Source organism: Rhinatrema bivittatum, chromosome 4, assembly GCF_901001135.1.
Source record: "Rhinatrema bivittatum chromosome 4, aRhiBiv1.1, whole genome shotgun sequence".
Lineage (NCBI taxonomy): Eukaryota > Metazoa > Chordata > Amphibia > Gymnophiona > Rhinatrematidae > Rhinatrema > Rhinatrema bivittatum.
In genome coordinates this window covers 115,500,761-115,522,991 of record NC_042618.1, presented here as the reverse complement: position 1 = coordinate 115,522,991, position 22,231 = coordinate 115,500,761, and the positions used below count along the sequence as shown (strand labels likewise).

Below are 22,231 nucleotides of genomic sequence, written 5' to 3'. Positions count from 1 at the left end.
TATAAGGCTATTTTAAAGTTAGTCGGATACATTTATCTGGCTAACTTTAGGACAAGTCTATGGGCTGAGAATAGTTAGCTGATAATTTATCTGGTTAATTCTGAAAATTTCAGTTAGCCAGATTACTTATCCAGCTAACCCAACTTCTCCCAATTACAGCCATGGAATGCCCCTAACTTATCTGGCTAAATTCTAGCCAGCTAACTTATTATACTGCTAGAATTTAGCTGGATAATGTGCCCAAATCTTCATTTATCCAGATAACTTTTGAGTTTTCTGGCTAAATGCTTTTGAATATGGACTTTAAATTATTGTGATACTGACTAGGTGGAATAATTCTTTATACCGTATTAAATGCACAAGTACTTCATACTATGTGGGGAAAACCAATAGAAAGCTTAAGACTAGAACTTCTGAACACAAATATATCATTAGGAGTGGATCTAAACCTATCATTATTGTTTATCTTTATAATTACATTTATTTATCTCCACTACAAAATTAGCTCAACCTTGCAGTTGTAAGGTTCCAAGGATTTGAGGTTGTTCCTCAGTGCTGTGGAGGAACAGATGAAAACTAAGGGTCTGATTTTCAAAAGTATTTACATGTTTAAAATTGAGTTTAATACATGTAAATGTATTTTATCTTATTTATTTATTTAATAGTTTTATATACTGAAATTCTTGTAAAAAGTTACAAATCAATTTGGTTTACATTGTAACAGTAAACAGTGCCTCAAAGAGTGCATTACATTGAACAAGGAGTTTCAAAACTAGGATCATAGAACTGAAGAAAACCAGGGGGATAACTCAAAAATACATTGAACGGCTAGCAGGGCAATGATTTGGTTTAAAACCGTGGTACTGGCAAAAGATCTTGGGATTGGGACTTAAGAGCGACATAATAGTGTTCGTCTATACAGAAAGAAAGCTGGAGAAAGTCAAAGGACTACTAGTGAACGAACTGATTTAATTCTGCAGAACATCTGATTTACATCTGATTTATCTGTGTAAGTGGGCTTTTGAAAATAGCTACAATATAAGCTATTGAATTGTCCATAGGATATTCACATGTAAGTACACTTTGGGGTAGATTTTAAAAGAAGCGCTCGCTACCCGGCGCGTGCACATGTATGCCTGATTTTATAACATGTGCGCACAGGCGTGCGCACATGTTATAAAATCCGGGGTTGGCGTGTGCAAGGGGTTGCACCGCGCGCGCACCGAGCCGAGCCACACTGCCTTCCCCCCAGGCTGACCCCGCCACCGGACTGCCCCTTTTGTAAAGCCCTGGGACATACACGCGCGTTGCTGGGCCTTTTGAAAATAGGCCCGGCGCACGTAGACCCGGTTTTCATGTAAATCCAGCCCTTTTTGCGCATAAATGGCTTTTTTAAATTGCTATGATAATATGTTATATTTACATGCATTATTCCTTTGAAAATTTACCTGTAAGTTCTTGCACTATGAAGCATACAGGATTTATGAATATGGGACCTTTATTTCATAAGTCTTAATAATGACTTTAATTTGCCCTGTTTTTGTTTTTTTTTAAGTAAACATTGAATCTCAGAGAGACTTGCACGTATGAAAATATCTAATTCTTTACCTAGCTACTACACAATACACATGAGGGGTGTGAGCTAGATTTTTAGGATAATTATCTATCTGGCTGTCATACATGAGGCGTATGGGTGCGACCCTCATGCAACCATATTTTCTTCTACGATATAGAGTTTGATCAATGGGAAATAACCTAACCAGGCTAAAATGCTATTACTGCAACAACTCAAGTCCATACACCAGAAAAAACTGAATAGGGTACACCCGTATAAAATAGAGTTCCTTGCATCTCCACTTCAAAATTTATCACTTTTTTTTATTTTAAATTTTGATATAAAACTGCTAAATGAAACCTTGCCAACCCCCAATGTATGATGGTCCTTTAGTTTTATATTAAAATTTAAAGTAAAAATTGTGCTAAAAGTTTGAAATGGAGGTATAAGGAAGAAACTCCAATTTATATGGCTTACTACTGCCACTCCATTGTTCCAGTTGAAAAGTGTGCCTAATTCAATGTCATTTTACATTTGGATTGATGGCTTTAGATAGATTGTTCCGTATCCTGCCAGTTGATATTAAATGCCTCCTCTCATATGAATTTTCAATTAAGGAGAATCCCTTGTGTAGTTCCTGATCTTTGCTTTTTGAAAAATGCAATATTGCTATTGCTCTGTTTGTGAGTTTCAGATCTCATGTTTTTTATCTGTTCTTGTTCAAAGGATACAATAACTAATGAATTTGTTTTCTTGTGTTTAATTGTTCAATCACACATAAGCCCGGAGTTTAAAAGCCCTGCGCGCATAAAGGGCTGAATTTTTAAAAGGTTATAAGCGCCGGACCTATTTTCAAAACGCCCGGCGATGGGCATAAAGCCCCGGGACGTGTGTAAGTCCCGGGGCGTGGGTGGAGGTGGTCCGGGGCGGGGCAGGGTCGGGCTCCCGGCACAGCGGCCATATTTGCTGCTGTGCCGGGGACTGCGGGCCAGCAGTCAGCCGGCGCGCTCAACTTGCGCCTGCCTGGAGGCAGGCACAAAAGATAAAATAAAGGTCAGGGGGGGTTAGAGTAGGGCTGGGGGGGGGAAAGGTTAGGGGAAGGGGTAGGAAGGTCAGGCTAGGAGGAAGGGAACAGGGGAAGGCAGGGCGGCTCGGCACGCGCAAGGTGCACAATTGTGCACCCCCTTGCGCGCGCCGACCCAGGATTTTATAACAGTGCACACGCATGTATGCAGCGCGCACTTCTTTTAAAATCTACCCCAAAATCTGGGCTTTGCACGCGCTGAGCCTTTTTTCAAAGGGTCCCGGCCACGCGTGTAAAGCCCGGTTCATGCACAAGTGCCAGGCTTCCTCGAAAGGGTGGACCAGGGGCATGTTCTGGGCAGGGAGGGGTGGGTGAGGGCCAGGACAGCGACATTGTTCGCTGTCCCGAAGACTCGTGTGCCAATGGCCTGCTGCTGTGCGCAACTTACTTCAGCTCAGGAAGTCAAGTAAGTTGCAAAACAAAGAAAAATTTTAAAAAGGGTAGGGTTTAGGGGGAGGGGAAGAGGAAGAGGGAGGGAGTATGGGTAGGGGGGTAGGGAACTGGGGAATGCCAGAATGCATCACCGCGTGGAAATTGCTAAAGTTCTCCCCTCCTTGTGCGTGCCGCCCGCACATATGTATGCGGATGATAAAATCTGGCGTGCATGTGCACACCGCCCACATATTTTATAACATGCGCTGGGAAGCTGTCATGGTATATGTGGGTACAAATGACATAGGACGTGGCAGAAGGGGATTCTGGAGGCTAAATTTAGTCTCTTGAAATCCAGAAACTCCAGAATTGCATTCTCAGAAATGCTTCCCATTCTGTGCACAGGACCCCAGATGCAGGCTGAGCTCCAGAGTCTTAATCCGTGGATGAGATGATGGTGCAAGGAGGAGTGTTTTAGGTTTGTTAAGAACTGGGGAACATTCTGTGGAAGGCGGAGCCTATTCCGATAGATAGACTCCATCTAAACCAGAGTGGAATCAAACTGCTGACACTAACCTTTAAAAAGGAGGTAGAGCAGCTTTTAAATTAGAGGATGGGGGAAAGCCAACAATCACTCAGAAGCACATGGTTCGCAATGATGTATCTTTGAAGGATACTAACAAAATTAGAAAGTTAGGGCGTCTTGATAGAGAGGTTGCTCTAAAAGCTAAAGTAGCCCAGATAAAGAACAGAGAGAGGAAAGTGATTCCAAATTACCCCTGTCAACTGATATGTAGATTGGTAATACAAACAAAATGTCTGAATACAAATGCTAGAAGTCTAAAAAAAATAAGATGGGAAAGTTAGAATGTATAACACTGAATGAAGTAGATATAACTGGCATTTCAGAGACCTTGTAGAAGGAGGATAACTAATGGGACACTGATACCAGGGTACAAATTATATCAAATTGGTGGAGGGGTGGCATTATATGTTTAAAAGGGTGATTCTCAAACATTATATGTTAAAGAGGGCAATCCTCATGCCAACCAGCTAGTAACATGCCTACCTGGTGCAAAGGTGGCGGACAAACTAAAGAGTAGTAAATCACCTGGACTGGATGGTATACACCCCAGGGTTCTGAAAAAAACTAAAAAATGACATTTCAGATCCATTTCAATTCATTTGTAACCTATCATTAAAATTATCCATTGTACCTGAAGACTGGAAGGTGGCCAATATAACCTCGATATTTAAAAAGGGCTCCATGGGTGATCTGGAAACTATAGGCCAGTGAGCCTGACTTCAGTCCCAGGAAAAATTGTGGAAACTGTTATAAAGAATAAAATCACAAAACATTTAGATAGACTTGGTTTAATGGGGCAGAGCCAGCATAGATTTATCCAAGGGAAGTCTTGCCTCACAAATCTCCTACATTTTTTTGAAGGGGTGAATAAACATGTGGGCAAAGGTGAACCAGTAGAGGTGGTGAATTTGGATTTTGAGAAAGCATTCAACAAAGTCCCGCATGAGGATAGGAGGCGATGTCCTTTTGTGGATTGCAAACAAAAGACAGGAAGCAGAATTGGATAAAATGGTCTGTTTTCACAATAGAAAAAGGTAAACAGTGGAGTGCGTCAGGGATCTGTATTTGGACCTGTGCTTTTTTTTTTTTTTTTTTTAACCTTTATTTATTCATTTTCGCATAGAAAAAGAGAAGTGCACACAATGCAATAGTTATAACACATAACAGCCATCATTGGCAACTGTGCAAACACAATAAGAGAACCAAAAACAACAAGAAGAAGTACTCCTCCCCCCCTCGCTGTCCCCTCAGATCAAGGCTGCACATGGGTGCAGAAGAAAATGTCTAACGCCATCAAGGATGCTGTCCATACGGCCGTCACCGCAAGGCCAATAGGTTGTTCCTGGCTGTGGTGTTTAGTGACATCAAGTATGCCTTGGATGATGTTCGGTGAGCTGTTAATATTTCGAAGGTTGCCATCCGGTGAAAACGTATTCTCCAGTACGTGGCAGTTGGGACATCCATCACAGTCCAATGTTCCAGTATGGATTTTATGGTTATCAGAAAGACCTTTTGTAGCATTATCCATTGGTCATCTGAGACATGTTGAGGTAAACTGTCCCTCTGCGCAAATAGACAAATTAAAGGGTCCAGTGGAATTACAATTTGCAGCCACTTAGCAGCAATACATAAAACTTCACCCCAGAAGCTGGATGTTCTTGCACATTCCCAGAATAAATGTGATAAAGTACCAGATTTCTCATTACACTTAGTACATTTGTCAGAGGGCAATAACTTTAACTTAAATGCCCATATCGTGGGTTTATACATCCGGTGGTAAAATTTAAATAACGACTCTCTATGCAACATATGTTCCGAAATCCCCTTGCAGCCCTGAAAACATTGAGCTATTACCTTGGGGGTGATAGGGATCCCCAGTTACCGGGACCATCGTTCCGCCAAACTTGGAAATACTGGGACTTGCCTGCCTGCCATTAACCCTCGGACAATTACCGCACAGGAAAGTGCTTTCCCCGGTGGCGGGGCAAAAAATGTCTTCACACAGTCTGCAGTAAAGGAGGGCCAGTGTGGTATCACTTCCTTTTCTACGAAATGTCGAATTTGAAGATAGGCAAAAAAGGAGTGATAGGGAAGATTGAACTCCCTCCGAAGGTCCTCAAAGGATCTTATCGTCCTTGTCTCCCCCACTAACTGTACCAATTGCCGAAAGTGGCGAAGCCCTTGTGCAGCCCAAGTAAGGAAAACTGGGCTGTCCACCCCAGGGAGAAACTGGGGGTGACCCATGATATTCATATATGGAGAAACGGTCCAGGCAATATGCAGACGACGGTATAGCCATTTCCAGGTGGACCTGCACGCTAACACTATGGGGTTAGCTTGTATATAGCCAGGGAGCATAGAGTGGGGCACGTGTAGTAAATTCCCTAACTGGAGAGGTGCACTCCAGCCACACAAAAAGCGCACTGGAGAAAATTTTTCCTCAGTGGTTAGCCACTCATAAACATGCCGAAGGAGACATGCTCGGTTGTACAATCCCAAATCTGGGCACCCCATTCCCCCCCCCCCCCCCCCCCCCGTCCCCATTGCAGTTGTAATTTCGCCAAGGGAAGGCGAGCCCGTCGTTGTTGCCATAGGTATCTGCTCAATGTTTTCTCTAATTCAACAAGGTGGCCCTTGTTTAACTGAATGGGTAACATTTGTAAGACGTACAGCCAACGTGGTAATTCCATCATTTTAAACAATTGAATTCGACCATTAAGCGACAAAGGCAATGAAGTCCACTCCCTCAACCGTTGTTTTGTTTTCTGTAACAATGGCAGAACATTACTGTCATACAGGGATGAACAATCTGTGGGAATGAAAACTCCCAGGTACCTCATTGCTTTCTCTACCCATTTCAAAGGGAAAACCCCCAGCCACCTCTCCTTCAAAGTTCCAAGGACATCCAAGCCTCTGACTTATCTTTATTAATCTTGAGGCCTGAGAAAGTACCAAATTGGGTCTGTAGTGCCATTACCTGCCGCAACGAGTGCGTCGGATTCAATAAAAATACTAAAACGTCGTCTGCGAAAGCAGCTACCTTAAAAGTTTCCCCTCCCTTAGTAAAGCCCTGGATATCCCTAGATTCATCAATCCGCTGCAGTAAGGGGTCTATGGAGAGGATGTATAACAATGGGGATAGGGGGCAACCCTGTCGTGTGCCCCGATGTAGTTCAAAGTCGTCTGAGACTCCCCCATTGGCCACTATAGCAGAACAAGGGTGTTGGTATAATAGGGCTATGCCTTGAATGAACAGGTCATCAAAGCCATAGCGCCTTAAAACTGAAAACAGGTAGGGCCACGAGACCCTATCGAAGGCCTTCTCCGCGTCAAATCCTACGGCCAAAGCCTGTGTCTGAGTATGTTTGCAATGGGCCAAGGCTGTCCACAATCGAGCTATATGTTTGCTTGCCGTCCGCCCTGGTACGAAACCCACTTGATTATGCGAGATTAGATTAGGCAAAATAGTATTCAGTCGGTTAGCCAATATCTTTGCATATAATTTTATATCATAATTTAACAAAGAGATGGGGCGGTAGGACGCAGGGGAGGTAGGGTCTTTGCCCCCTTTTGGCAAAACAGTAATAAATGCTCGTTTGGCCTGTTTTGGGAATGCTCCTTCCTGTTTAGCTGCCTGGTAGAAATCTAAAAGAGGGTGGGACAGTTCTACTTTAAGGATTTTATAGAAATTGGCATTATAGCCATCAGGGCCTGGCGTCTTGTGTAGTGTACTAGTTTTTATTCCCTCCAAAATTTCAGAGACTGTGATTGGGCTATTTAGAGTAACTAATTGCTCTTGTGTGACCTTGGGTAACGTTAAGGAGTGGAAAAAGGACTCCTCCGCCTCCAGGGCCCCTGACTCTGTCTCCTCTGAGTATAACTGGACATAAAAGGACCGCAAAATGCGACAAATCTCAACAGCCGAGGTTTTTTTCTTCCCATCCGCATCAGTCAACGCTTCAATATAGTTATGGCCGCGTTTGACTCTCACCAAGTTTGCCAAGAGCTTGCCCGCCCGGTTCCCAAATCTATACAGTCTATGGGCATTATTGAGCAGAGTTCTAGTCGTTCATTGGTGGAGATGACAATTTAAAGCCGTTAATGCTTCTCTATACGCCCTTCGGGTCGAACTGTTAGGGCTTGCCATGTATCTCGCCTTAGCTTGTCGGAATATCTTCTCTAAGGCGAGGATCTTCCGATTAAGGAGTTTGTTCCTCCGTATTTGAAAGGCGATGATATCCCCCCTCAAGACGGCCTTCCCCGCCTCCCAATATAGCAACGGATTATCTTTGGCTGTGTGGTTATGCTCCATGTAATCCCGCCATTTCTCCTTGAGGTAGGTTTGAAATTCAACATCCCCTGATAGGTGTCCCGGGAATCTCCACCTTTTGGCAGCTTGAGTATCAGTATGACGCCTCACATCTAACCAGATCATCGCGTGATCAGAGCACTCCACCGGGCCAATCTCCGCCCCACTGATGCACGCAAAGTGATTACCACTGGTTAATAAATAATCAATGCGTGACATAGAGTCGTGCGCCCTGGCAATGTGTGTGTAAGATCTATCTTCCGGGTGCAAGACTCTCCACGCATCAATCAACTGTAGGTGAGTGCATATGTAGGAGATCCCTTTCTGTTTCCCCAGTGGGTGTACTAGGGTCCGAGAATTTCTGTCAATAGTAGGGTCGGCCACACAATTAAAGTCCTCTGCGATGTACAGTATACCTAAGGCCCTATTGGTTATATCATGCATCAAAGTGTCAAAAAAACCTTGAGAATAAACATTGGGAGCGTAAACACTGGCAATGGTCACCAGTTCACCATAAAGCCTGCCAGTAATAAGAACCAAGCGGCCCTCAGAGTCTGCATAGGTAGAAATATGGTCATAGGCTACCCCCTTGCCAATTAAAATTGCTACCCCCCGTTTTCGTCCCGCTGCCGGAGAATAGAATACTTGGTTAACCCAGTCTCTGGCCAGCTTTTCAAGTTCCTTTCCATTTAAGTGGGTCTCCTGAAGGCATGTAATTTTAGCTTTATGACGTCTAAGTGAGGCTAGGACCTTTGCCCTCTTTATAGGAGAGCCCAAGCCCGCTACATTCCAGGAAATGATCCGAGTCAGATCAGCCATATTTTATCCAATAACCCTGATGGAGCAAGGTGAAAGCATTGAGAGTTCGTTTTATGGTCCAGGGTCCCCCCAGCCTAGGGATCCCAGACCTACATTCCTATTACCCATGTGACAGCACCCGCCATAACGAGCCTTTAGCTTCAACAACCTTGATCCGCCCCCCCTACCCTTGCAGTGATACGGGCTCTGATCCCCGTCCCCTCCCCCCCGCCTTCCCCTGCTAGCAATCTGGTATCCCCTGCCAGATTGTGCGCTTCCGCACCTTTCCACCTCCTGTAAAAATAGGAGGATGAAGAACCACATTGTGAACCATTCCGGGGCTCCCCTCCCCTTCGTCAGATACACATTAACCTTAAAACATGTTCCCAAATGGGAAGCTGTCAACACTTAGCCACACAAAAATATCACAATCCTTTAGCCTGCAGTCCCAAGACCCAGAGACTGTCCATATCCTTACATTCGCCAGGCTCACAGGCTGTTCAAGAAATCCTGCGCAGCAGAAACTGTGTCCAATACTCTCCAGGATCCCTGGTGTTCCACTCTCAGCTTAGCCGGGTATTGTAGATTGAACCGTACTTGTCGCTTATGGAGTTCTGCGCAGATAGGGGAGTACTCCTTCCTGTTCTGTGAAACTTGCGTGGAGCAATCCTGGAAGATCAAAATTCTCTGCCCTTCATATGAAAGAGAAGAAACTTTTCTGTAGGCCCTGCAGTACAGCGGCTTTGTGTGCAAAATTAAGAAATTTGGCTATTGCCACTCTTGGTCTGGGCATATTAACTGCCCGTGCCCCCAGGCGGTGGGCCCTCTCCACAGAACATTGTCCCACTAGGTGTGCAAGGCCCAATTCCTTGGGAAGCCAGCTTTCCAGTAATCGGTGGAGCTCTGGATCACTCACAGTTACAGGGAAGCCGACGAAACGAAGATTGCTCCTCCTGCCCCTGTTTTCCAGATCATCTAGTTTGGCTTCCAGAGTTTCCACTTGTTTTACCAGGTGCCCCTGCTGCTGACTCAGAGTCTGTGCTTCCCCTTCAACCGCTGCCACTCTGTGCTGCGTTTCCTCCACCTGTTGTTTTATAGCAGAGAGTGTCTCATTCCCGGCAGCAATTTGTTGGGAGAGCTCCAAAAATTTCCCTTCCAGAGCTGCTGCCACTGCTCGAGATACCTCCTCTACCAAGCACGCTCTGAGTCTCCGGCGCCGTTCTCGGGCTCGGCGGCCCGTCCGCCATCTTGGGATCTGCCGGCTTGCTGCCCGTTTTCTTTTCGTGTTGCGCTTTGCTGGCCATTTTATCCCCACCGCCGTCAAAAAAGTCCACAATTCGCGTTTGGGAAGCCACGGATGTATCTTTGAGGGCAATTGGGAGCTTTGAAGAGTCAATTTCGCCGAGTTTTGGAGCGGGCCCCGGGAGCGAGTGAAGAGGACATGTCACTCGCTCATCGGTCACGTGGTTCCTCCTCTGGACCGGTGCTTTTTAATATATTTATAAATGATCTGGAAAGTGGTAGATGAATAAGATGATCAAATTTGCAGGTGACACAAAGTTATGCAGAGTAGTTAAATATCAAGCAGTTTGTGATAAATTGCAGGAGGACCTTGTGAAACTGGAAGACTGGGCTTTCAAATGGCAGATGAAATTTAATGTGGACAAGTGCAAAGTGATACATATAGGAAAAAATAACCTTTGCTGTAATTTCACAGTGTTAGGTTCTATCTTAGGAGTTACCACCCAGGAAAGAGATCTAGGCTTCATAGTGGTTAATACATTGAAATCGTCGGCTCGGTGTGCTGTGGCAGTCAAAAAAACCAAACAGAATGTTAGGAATTATTAGGAAGGGAATGGTAAATAAAACGGTGGATGTCATAATGCCTCTGTATCACTCCATGGTGAGACTGCACCTTGAATACTGTGTGCAATTCTGATCACCACATCTCAAAAAAGATATAATTGCACTTGAGAAAATGCAGAGAAGGCTGACCAAAATGATAAGGGGCATGGAACGGCTCCCCTATGAGGAAAGGCTAAAGAAGTTAGGGCTGTTCAGTTTGGAGAAGAGAAGACTGTGGGGGGATATGACTGAGGTCTATAAAATCATGAAAGGACTTGAACAGGTTAAGGTAAATTGGTTATTTACTCTCTCAGATAATAGAAGACCTAGGGGGTACTCCATGAAGTTAGCAAGTAGCGTATTTAAAACAAATCAAAGAAAATTCTTTTTCACTCAGTGCATAGTTAAGCTCTGGAATTCATTGCCAGAGAATGTGGTTATGGCAGTTAGTGTAACTGGGTTTAAAAAAGGTTTGGATAAGTCCCTAGAGGAAAAATCCATAAACTGCTATTAATTAATAAGAAATAGTAGTTTGAGTTCTATTTAATGTTTGGGTACTTGCCAGATACTTGTGATTTGGATAGGCCATTGTTGGAAACAGGATGCTGGGCCTGACCCAGTATGGCATATCTTATATTTTTATGTTCCTATGTAGGATAGAAGTTCTGCAGGATAGAAGTTCTGCAGGAAACAAAATGCAATGTTGAATCTTTATGGATAGAAATTCTATGTGAGAAGGGGAATAGAATAGCAGTGGAAGTGTACTACCATCCATCTGGGCAGAATAAACAGACAGACAATGAAATGCTTTAAGAAATTAAGGAAGCTAACAAAATTAGCAGCACAGTAATAATGAGTAATTTTAATTACCCAGTATTGTCTGAGTGAATGACACAACCGGGCTTGCTAAGTAAGTAAAGTTTCTAGATGAAATAAATGATTGCTTCATGAAACAACTAGTACAAGAACAGACAAAAGGGGGAGCTATTTTAAACCTTATTCTTAGTGGAACACAAGATTTGGTGTGAGAAACAATAGTGTTGGAGCCACTTGGCAATAATAGTCATAACATGATCAAATTTGGCTTGCAACCTGGAGAGAAGACATCTACTGCAATAGCATTTAACTTTCAAAAGAGAGACTATGATAAAATGAGGAAAATAGGAAAAATCTGAAAAAATCAACTGCAGAGGTTAAGAGTTTACATCAGGCTTGGACATTGTTTAAAAATACCATCTTGGAAGCCCAGACCAGATGTATTTTACTCATTAATAAAAAGGTGGAAGGAAGGCTAAACAACTGCCGTCATGAATAAATGTGAGGTGAGAGAGGCTATTCGAGTCAAAGGAACATCTTTCAAAAGCTGAAAAAAAGTTGTGAATGAAAAAAATAGGAAACAACATAAGCACTGGCAAATTAGATGAAAACCATTGATAAGGAAGGCAAAGATAGAATTTGAAATGAAGCTTGCTGTGAAAGCAAAAGCTCATAATATAAACTTTTTCAGGTACATTCAAAGCAAATAGCCTGTGAGGGAGTCAGATCATTAGATGATCGAGGGGCAAAAGGGGTGCTAAGGGAGGAGAAGGCCATAACAGAAAGATTACATTTATATTTTTCTTCGGTCTTTACTGAGGAAGATATAAGGCAGATACCCATGCTAGAAGTGATATTTAATGGTTAGGATTTGAGGAATTGAAACAAATGTCAGTGAATCTAGAAGATGTAATAGGGCTAATTGACAAATTAAAGAGTAGAAAATCACCTGGACCAGATGGTATACTTCCCAGAGTGCTGAAAGAAATGAGAAATGAAATTGCAGACCTATTAATAGTAATCTATAAACTATCATTAAAATCAGCCACAGTATGTGAAGGAGGAGGGTGGCCCACTTAATGCCAGTTTTTAAAAATGGTTCCAGAGATGATCCAGGAAACTATAGACTAGTGAGTCTGATATCAGTGATGGGCATAATGATTGAAACTAATATAAAGAAGAAAATTACTGAACATATAGATAATCATAGTTTAATTGGACAAAGCCAACACAGATTTAGCCAAGGGAAGTCTTGCCTTACCAGTCTGCTAAATGTTTTTGAAGACGTGAATAAACATGTGGATAAAAGTCAGTCAGTTGATACAGTGTATCTCAATTTTCAGAAAGCATTTGACACAGTACATCATGAAAGACTCTTGAGGAAATTAAAAAGTCATAGGATAGTTGGTAATGATTTTGCTATTGTGATGACCTAGAATATGAAAGCCGACAAAGATGTAAATGCTGACTAAGAATTCTAAAGCTGACTTTGTAGAATACTGTGATCTTCTTTTGGAATGATAGTATATTAAACACCTAAATAATAAATATATAAATAATGTTTGTTACGCTTGCTACCCATGGGAGGTCTGCGGTGCAGCCCTCTCTCCTTCCCAGACAGACCTCAGCGCTCAGTTCTCTGTTGCTGGCGGCAGTTGGCCACCGGCTCCAACCTCGGGCTCCTGCCAGTGTCCCTGCTCCTGCCATGCTGCCTGGAACCTCCAGCCAGGATTCCTCCTCTAAGCAGGCCTTTCCGCTCGCTCCGCAGAGAGATGCCACCAAAGGCGTCGTGCCTCCTCCTAGGCGCGCGCGCACAACTTTAATGCTTTTAAAGGGCCCGCGGCGGGAACCTGGCCGCGGACCCAGATGCTGATGTCATCACTCTCAGCATACTTAAGCTCAGGCAGCGCTCCTAAGCATTGCCTTTGCAACAGGTCTCCTTGGTTCCCTGTTGATCAAGTGTTCGTTGCTTCTAGAGATTTGTCTCAGCCTTGTGTTCCTGATTCCTCGTTGTTCCTGGTTCCTGACTTGTCGTTCCTTCCCTGCTCCTTGCCTCGGATTGACTTCATGGACTTCGACTTTGCTTTGCTTGACTCTGCATTGTGATTACTCCAAGCTTGACCTCTGCTATGTCAGACTATGCCTGCCTCCTCCATGCCTTGACCATTGCTACACCTGACCACGCCTGCCTTCTCCGCGCCCTGACCATTGCTATGGATAACCTCGCTATAGACTTTTTCTTGTCCAGAGTTCCCTGTTGCTTGCCTCAGCTCCCATTTGCCGCCAGCTTCTATCTGAGCTCGACAGTGACGCCTCTGCCTCTATCCTCTGGATGTGGACTTTCAAGGCTTCAGCCTTCCTTAAATCAAGCACCTTCAGTCGCTTCTCGTTCCTTGGCGCTTGAGTTCCAGTTCTGTAACCCGTCTTGGATAGACTTATGCCACCTGCTTGCTGCCATCTCTGGGCTGAACCGTCTACCTTCATTGTCCTATCTCGAGGCCCGCCTAAGTCCTGCCGGCTCCGGCACCCAAAGGCTCAACCCGAGGGGAACATGGGCTGATCTATGTGAAGCTCCAGTGGCCTCTAGCTTCAGCCCACTCCACCTGTTGATGGTGGGGACCCATGGGCCCTTGTCTACAGGTTGCATCAACCCCACCTCAGCCTAAGGATCCACCTCCAATGCAACAATGTTCTGTTGTGGTTTGAGAAGTGGTTAAATGATATAAAACAGAAAGTAAGACTAAATGGTCAAATTACTCATTGGAGAAAGGTAAATAGTGGAGTGCCCCAGGAATCTGTACTGGGACCACTGCTTTTTAACATATTTATCAATGACCTTGAGATAGGAACAAGAAGTGAGGTTATCAGATTTGCTGATGATACAAAATTATTCAAAGTTGTTAAATCACAAGAGGATTGTGAGAAATTGCAAAAGAACATTGAGAGACAGTGCATCCAAATGGTAGATGACATTTAATGTGGACAAGTGCAAAGTGATGAACTTAGGAAAGAGCAACCCAAATTATAGCTACACAATGAAAATTTCCATATTTGGGGAGGTACCACCCAGGGAAAGGATTCAGGCATCATCATGGATAATATGTTGAAACCCTCTGCTCAGTGTTCAGCAGTGGCCAAGAAAACAAATAGAATGCTAGGAATGATAAGGAAAGGAATAAAGAATAAAACAGAGAATATCATAATGCCTCTGTATCGCTCTAAGGTGCAACTGCACCCTAAGTACTATTCAATTCTGATCACTACATCTAATAAAAGATATGACCAACTACAAACAACAGAACCTCAATTCCCCATCCTAAAATATCATCAACTATCAACTACTTCAGGGGAAATTTTCGATGTGTTGTGATATGCGGTAGCTCTATATATGTAATAACCACTGGATGTTCGACATTTTTTAAGGCGTTCACATGAGGAAAATTCTTTTGAATGCGATGAATGCTCTCCAAAGTCCCTGAAGCAGACAATTGATGTTGAAACACAGCCGATGTCAGGCCAGCAGCCCCGTCTCACGTAAGAAGACAACATTAATTGGGTGGGCTTTGGCCCACAACATTGAAGAAGATAAGTACAGAATTAATAGGCATTTACAATAAATGTGAGTCGGGTTGACCGTTAGGGAGAGTAAGCACCGTGAAGTAAAGGGCTAAGATAAAGATACCATTTGATAATTTAATATAATGAAAAATTAAAAATATAAGATAAACCAGATGAGAAATAAGATAAAAAAAATCTTTAAAAAAATAAAGACAGTACACTATAAAAGGTTATAACCACCCAGTGGTTATTACATATAAAGAGCTACCGCACATCACAACACATCGAAAATTTCCCCTGAAGTAGTTGATATTTGATCTAAAAAAAGATATAGCAGAATTAGAGAAGGTACAGAGAAGGGCAACCAAAATAATAAAGGGGATGGAACAATTCCTCTATGAGGAAAAGCTAAAGAGGTTAGGGCTCTTCAGCTTGGTGAAGAAACAGCTGAGGCGAGATATAATAGAGGTCTATAAAATAATGAGTGAAGTGGAATGGGCAAACTCGAATTGGTTGTTTGCTCTTTCAAAAAGTGCAAAGACTAGGGGACATGTAATGATGTGACTAGGTAATACATTTAAGACAAATAGAAGAAAACATTTTTACTCAACACATAACTAAACTCTGGAATTGCCAGAGGATGTGGTAAAAGTTGATTTTAAAAAGTTTGGACAAGTTCCTGTAAGAAAAGTTCAAAACCCATTATTAAAGTGGACTTGGGGAAATTATACTGCTTGCCCCTGGGATAAGCAGCATGGAATCTATCGACCTTTTGGCATCCTGGCAGGCACTTATGACCTGGATTGGCCATTATTGGAAACAGGATATTGGGCTTGATGAACCTTAGATCTGACCCACAATGGCAAATCTTACATTCTTATATATTTTTTCTTCTTAAAAGTGGAGAAGAAACATTACTTCTCCACTTTAAAAAAGCATTATTTTTGTTTTCATCTATAGAAGGTTGTAAGCAAGAAAGTGGCTATTCTGAGTCAAAGTTTCTATTGCATTACAAATACCAGAAGATGATGCTATAATGATTGCCTGATTAGAGAAAGGATATTTAGAGACTTTAGCATGGGTGGATGCTAGATGATTGGAGAGACTTTAGAATGAATCAAAGACTGTAACATTTGCAATGGTTTGATACATCAGTTTGATACATGGGATGGGACAGATCCAGGTTTTAGTGATCTTGAACCTGGACTATTTCATTGCTCTTTGGGGTGGATTTTCAAACCCCAGCACACGGCCGGTCCTTAACGCGCTGGGCCAATTTTCAAACGGCCCGGCCACGCACGTAAACCCCCAGGACACGTGTAAGTCCTGGAATTTGAAAAAGGGGTGGGCTGAGGGCAGGGCGGGGTGGTCTGGGAGTGGGGCAGGGCAGGGCTAGAGGCACCCGGCACAGCGGCCATTTGCCGCTATGCCGGGGGATTGCATGCCGGCGCAACTTGCTCCTGCTCTGAGGCAGTGGCAAAAGGTGAGATTAAAAAAATCTAACTAGTTAGGATAGGAATAGGGGGAGGGCAGGGAAGGGGAAGGGAAATTAGGCTAGGGGCTTGGGAAGGCCCCGATGCATCGCCTCGCATAATTGCATAACTCTACCCCCCTTGTGCACACCGACCTGGCATTTTATAATATGCATGCACATGTTATAAAATCGCACGTCCAAGTGTGCGTGCGTAAGTTTTGAAAGCCCACCCCTTTATGCTGAATTACTGTGCAGAGTTTTTGGGATTCTTGTAATTGGTCCAAAATGCAGTGGCCCTTTTACTCACCAGAAGAAATCTGAGGGAGACAAATTTAAGCTGCTTTGCCTGGTATTTAAGGACTTGAATGGGTTGAGTCCAGTCTATCTTCAGGAGAAATTGATAACTCCCTCTCAGGATGAGGGCTTCTTAGTTGTTCCTCCTGTTAAGGAAATTAAGGGGGTTATTTTGTAAGCCTATCGGACGCGAAAAGGGACTTTTCGCGTGCGATAGCTTGCTAGGGGCGGAGTCGGGGCGGCGAGGAGGCGGACGCGGCAGTAACTTCGCTGGCAGCGATAAGATAAGACCCATTATCGCCGCCAGTAGCACACCCAATAGCGCCACCTTTCATGGTGGTGCTATTGGGTGCAAAAGCCAGCAGCGGAAACACCGCGGTGGTGCGTTTGCTGCCGGCTTTCGCAGACCTGCCCACCCCCCGTTACCGCGGGATTCACTAAGCTGTGCGACATAGGAAAATCCAGACCTAAGTTACTTATCGGTGACTTAGCCTGGAATAAGTTTCCTAGAGAGCTCTGTTCACTTTTAGGGAACAGGTAAAGATGTGGCTCTTTACCCATGTCCTTTAGAGTTGAATAGGGTAAATTGTCCTCTGGCTTAAAAACGAACTTTATAGTGCTAGTTCTTTCCGCAGTTTGCGGCAGGATTCTATTTTCATTTCTGCAATTTATTTTACTGTTAGCTTTTCCAACACTATGGCTTGGAAATTAAAAATTTGTGTTATGTACTGTATATCAATTTTATAATTCTTGTAGTTGTGTTTGATGTCTCCTGTTTCAGGATTGTATCTTGCTTTTTGAGCTATTTTGTTACAAAGGAGTAAGAAATGTTTTAAATACATAAATATAAACTCTGCTGCTGCATTCATAGTGGCTTACAGAACATATTTAAATTATTTCATAGGTTGCCTTGTGAATTTAATCTCTTCTGGGCCAGCAATAAGGGAAGGAACAGATATCTCACATTTTTGTTGAATACTATTACCATAACAATGGAAGATCAAAACTTCTGTGGTGGCTGTGAGCATGTATGAACAGCCTGGCCAGTCATTTTTCCCTAGAAGATACACAGAGACTAGGTATACTGTACACAAATGATACATGGGATGGGACAGACACCATGGCTTTCTCACGTACCGAGAGAAAGCCATGGTACACCGCTGAACTAAGAAAACTAAAGCAAGACCTCAGAACCAAAGAACGCACCTGGCGTAAACAGCCTACACCCACACACAAAATGGCCTACAAACACACTTTGCACACATACCGGCAAGCAACCATCCACGCCAAACGCGACTTCTACGCAGCAAAAATCCACAGTTATAAATTCAATCCAAACGCCTTATTTTGCCTTGTTACGGAACTCACAAAGTCCCCCTCTCCCTCCTCACAAGTAATTAACAGCAAAGAGAAATGTGAGAATCTAGCCGACTACTTTCAAAATAAAATCTCCAAAATTCTAACACGCCTACCCCTTAACCCCGCACCCACAGACCCACTACCGATTGACAACAACATTAACCTCAACTCCCTTGACACTACCTCCGTGATGGAAGTGGAATCCATATTAAAAAAGATGCGACCATCCACTCACAGCGCAGACACCATCCCATCAAAAATCCTCCTCTCCATCCCCTCTGCCATTGCAAAACCAATAGCAGATATCATAAACTGCTCCATCATTTCCGGGAAAGTCCCCGACTCACTTAAACTCGCCATCGTGAAGCCACTACTAAAGAAACCCACCCTTGACCACAATGACCCTGCAAATTACAGACCCATTTCCAATCTGCCCTTCATATCTAAAATCATGGAGAAAGTGGTTAACACACAACTCTCCGATTTCCTAGAAGAAAACAATATCCTACACCCCACTCAATATGGTTTTCGTAAAGACCGCAGCACCGAAAAACTCCTACTCGCATTAACGGATACCATTCTTAAAGGCATGGACCACAGCCAATCATATATACTCGCCCTTCTCGACATCTCAGCCGCGTTCGATACCGTGAATCATCAAATCCTTTTATCACGATTAGCAGAGATAGGCATCTCAAACACAGCCTTATCCTGGTTCTCCTCATACCTGGACCAACGTAAATACTTAGTCAAGCTTGACAACTTTGAATCCACACACATTCCCCTCACACAAGGGGTACCCCAAGGCTCCTCTCTATCCTCCACCCTCTTCAATATATACTTACTCCCTCTCTGCCACCTCCTCTCTAAACTAGGGCTAAAATTCTTCCTGTATGCTGACAACGTACAAATACTTATTCCAATTCAAAAATCCATCAGCGAAACACTTCAACACTGGGAAATATGCTTGACATCCATTAGCTCTCTCCTCTCCAATCTCCACCTAGCACTTAACACCTCAAAAACTGAAATCCTTATCCTAGCTAACCAACCCCTCAACTCAATCCACCAAATGATCCTCAACGCCTCACAAACTCACACACTACCGCCCAGTGTCAGAGATCTAGGAGTAACCCTAGACAATCAACTCTGCTTCAAATCTCACATTAAATCACTTCTAAAAGGGGGCTTCTACAAACTACAAATCCTCAAGAAACTGAAACACCTTTTACACGCCCATGACTTCCGCACGGTTATGCAAACCACCATACTCACCAAACTCGACTATTGCAATTCCCTCCTCTTAGGCCTCCCCTCCTCTACCATTAAACCACTCCAAATCCTCCAAAATGCCATGGCAAGAATCTTAACAAACACCAGAAAAACCGACCACATCACTCCCATACTCCAAGACCTCCATTGGCTCCCCATCACCTTCCGTTCCCAATATAAAACACTTACCATCCTCCACAACACTCTACACAACAACAATTCACCCTAGCTTGAAGACATGCCACAATTCCGCCAAGCCAATCGCCCCACTAGAAACTCCCTTGCTGGCACTCTCCAAACCCCTTCACTTAAAATTGGGCACCTCACCGCCACTAGGGATAGAGCCTTCTCCATTGCGGGCCCTACCCTCTGGAATTCCCTACTCGTCAAACTCCACTTAGAACCGTCCCTGAGCCATTTCAAAAAAGGAATCAAGACATGGCTCTTTAAACAAGCATACCCCAATTCCACCCGATCCTAACCGATGTTTTACCATGTTTCACCTCAATTCCAATCGAGCCTATATCCTTTTCCCCGATCCTTATCTACCATCCCAGAACCCTCCCCGCTCCCTCCCCTAACCCCTCTCCCCCCCCAACCATCCCTGTATATCAAGTACACATGCCCAGCATCACTGTAAATAAGTTCTGTATGCTAAGTGTATCAAGTGCACATGCCATGTAACATTGTATATTAGTTACATGGCATGTAACTAATATGCAACTAATGCCATGTTACATGGCATTAGTTGCATATCTAATCCTAATTGAATGCAAATAGTTGTAACGCTGCTTGTAAACTCTCCTCTCTTATACTTGTGTACTCATCCAGTTTTCCCCTTCCCTGTTCATTGTAATTTTCTTTCCTTCTCAGTTATTTGTAAACCGACATGATGTGTCCTACGAATGCCGGTATAAAAAAGTTTTTAAATAAATAAAAAAATAAATAAATGATGAATGAATGGACAGATTTTAGAAAGAATGCTCAGGAGTCTGTGAGCATTGTAAATATTTTGCTATAGATTCAAAATTTATTGGCACGCTTATTTGAGAATGGACTGCATTTTAAATCCACCAGTAAAGGCAGTGGACAGAAACCCCAGAGTTGTGTGCCACCACAACAGAGGCTGTAACATCTGTGGCAGCTTTGAGCATGTGTGAATGCTGCAGATCATTTTAATTTTTTCACTGTTCTGTTTTGTGTGTTAATTGATTATAATGTCATACATTTAGTATGTTTGCTCATTTTGTACTGTATTTTATAAAAGAAATTATAAGCTCAACAGTTAATGAAATCACAATATTGGCAGGAATAGATGAAAATTATGGGTTAATGCTGATTATCTGCTTTTTACAAATATGTTGGTGTTTGCTAGGTTAATTCTTGATGATAGAATAAAACTAGCAGCTGGGTCTATCTGGCAGGCTGCATGTTCTGTAATAATTAGAATTTATAGCAGAAACATAGGTGTTCATGTAGCCAGGTCTGTCTGGCAGGCTATGCAGAGGATCTGGAACACTGGTTTTTCAGACAAGGGCCATGCTAATATTGCTGCCTATTTAGATTATTATAGAGCTTTGAGATTGGGCATTTGAAAAGTGAGTGCTGGAAGGAACTAATTGGAAATCATGTATGCTCACTCCCCAAGATGGTAGAGTACAAAGGAGGAAGACAAAAAGGCTTTCTTGGATAAAGAGAAATATTGCAGGTGGTCACACGCTGTGGCTGATAGCAAAAATGTATCCTTAATGCAAGCAGAATAACTGGGCAGACTGAATGAGCCAGATGGTCTTTTCCTGGCACCATCTACTATGGTACTGTTATCCTGATGAAGGTCCTTTTCAGAGATTGAAATCTGATGCCTGTAGAATTTTGTATTATTAATTTAAAAATATATATTTTTCTAGCTTGGGATATGCCTTGTACTATTTTGCTTTTTGCATTAAGTAGTATGAACTGTATTACCTGTCCCATATTACTTGAAGTCACCTGGCAAACCATCATTCCAGTAGTCTATTCTATAGGTAAGAAAACTGGGTCAAAATGCACATCTTGTTTATGTAATAATAATAATACAATATTTTCAAGGATCTGTAGTTGAATCTGCTCTTTTTTATTAAGCCACAGAAACTCTGCAATGTGGTGAGCCGACGCTGGATTTCCTATAGTTTTTCACACCCACAGGATGTTAGAAAAGGGAAGAACAATACATTTTCCATTAGGAATTAATACTTCTTAGTGTTCCTTAGATATAAATTATTGGTGCAGAATAGTTTGACTCTGATCCCAAAAGGAAGAATTGGATATTATTTGGAAAAATTGACTAGAAAGTCCCTAGACTTTGATGGCAATTAATCCATGCTATGATGGGAGTGAAGCCATGTGATGATTATTAGTGGAGGTGTCCTAGGTTTAGAGAGAATATGGGCTGGACCGAGCATGACCAAAATGAAATGCCTTGTTTTTTAAAGTAGGAACCCATTCTGCAGTCCAATATAAAGTGAACCCTTGGTGCCTCTCTCTAAAACAGATCTGTCAGTGGCTAATTCATAAAATTCTGTCTTTGAAGTTCTTCAGAAGAGGTAAAGCAAGAAGTTATATCTAAGATTTTTAAAATGTTTTTCCTTCTGTATTTTGTAAGGTTTTGGTTGACTGTTCAAGACCTCAAGAAGCAGCCCTTGCAAGATGTACCCGCCAGGGTGGAAGAAATTTGGCAAGAGTTTTTAGGACCTGGAGCCCAATTTCCTATCAACCTGGACTCCCACAGTTATGAGAGAACAAACCAAAATGTCAAAGATCCAGGGAGGTACACCTATGAAGATGCACAGGTTGGGATTTTTTAAAATTAAAATCAGATTCATATTTTATTGCACAATGAAGTTTCATATTCCAAATTTAAATGTTTTGTT

General features: G+C 42.9%; 1 protein-coding gene across 5 annotated transcripts in view; it reads left to right on the top strand.

Annotated features, from left to right (window-relative positions):
* RGS6 (regulator of G protein signaling 6) overlaps positions 1-22,231 on the top strand; it is an 831,317-nt gene that overhangs the window by 726,981 nt on the left and 82,105 nt on the right. For all 5 annotated transcript variants that reach the window (XM_029598736.1, XM_029598734.1, XM_029598733.1 and 2 more), the window contains one exon: positions 21,964-22,150. In XM_029598736.1, coding sequence (XP_029454596.1) covers positions 21,964-22,150 — 187 coding nt within the window. The remainder of the gene's footprint in view (positions 1-21,963; positions 22,151-22,231) is intronic.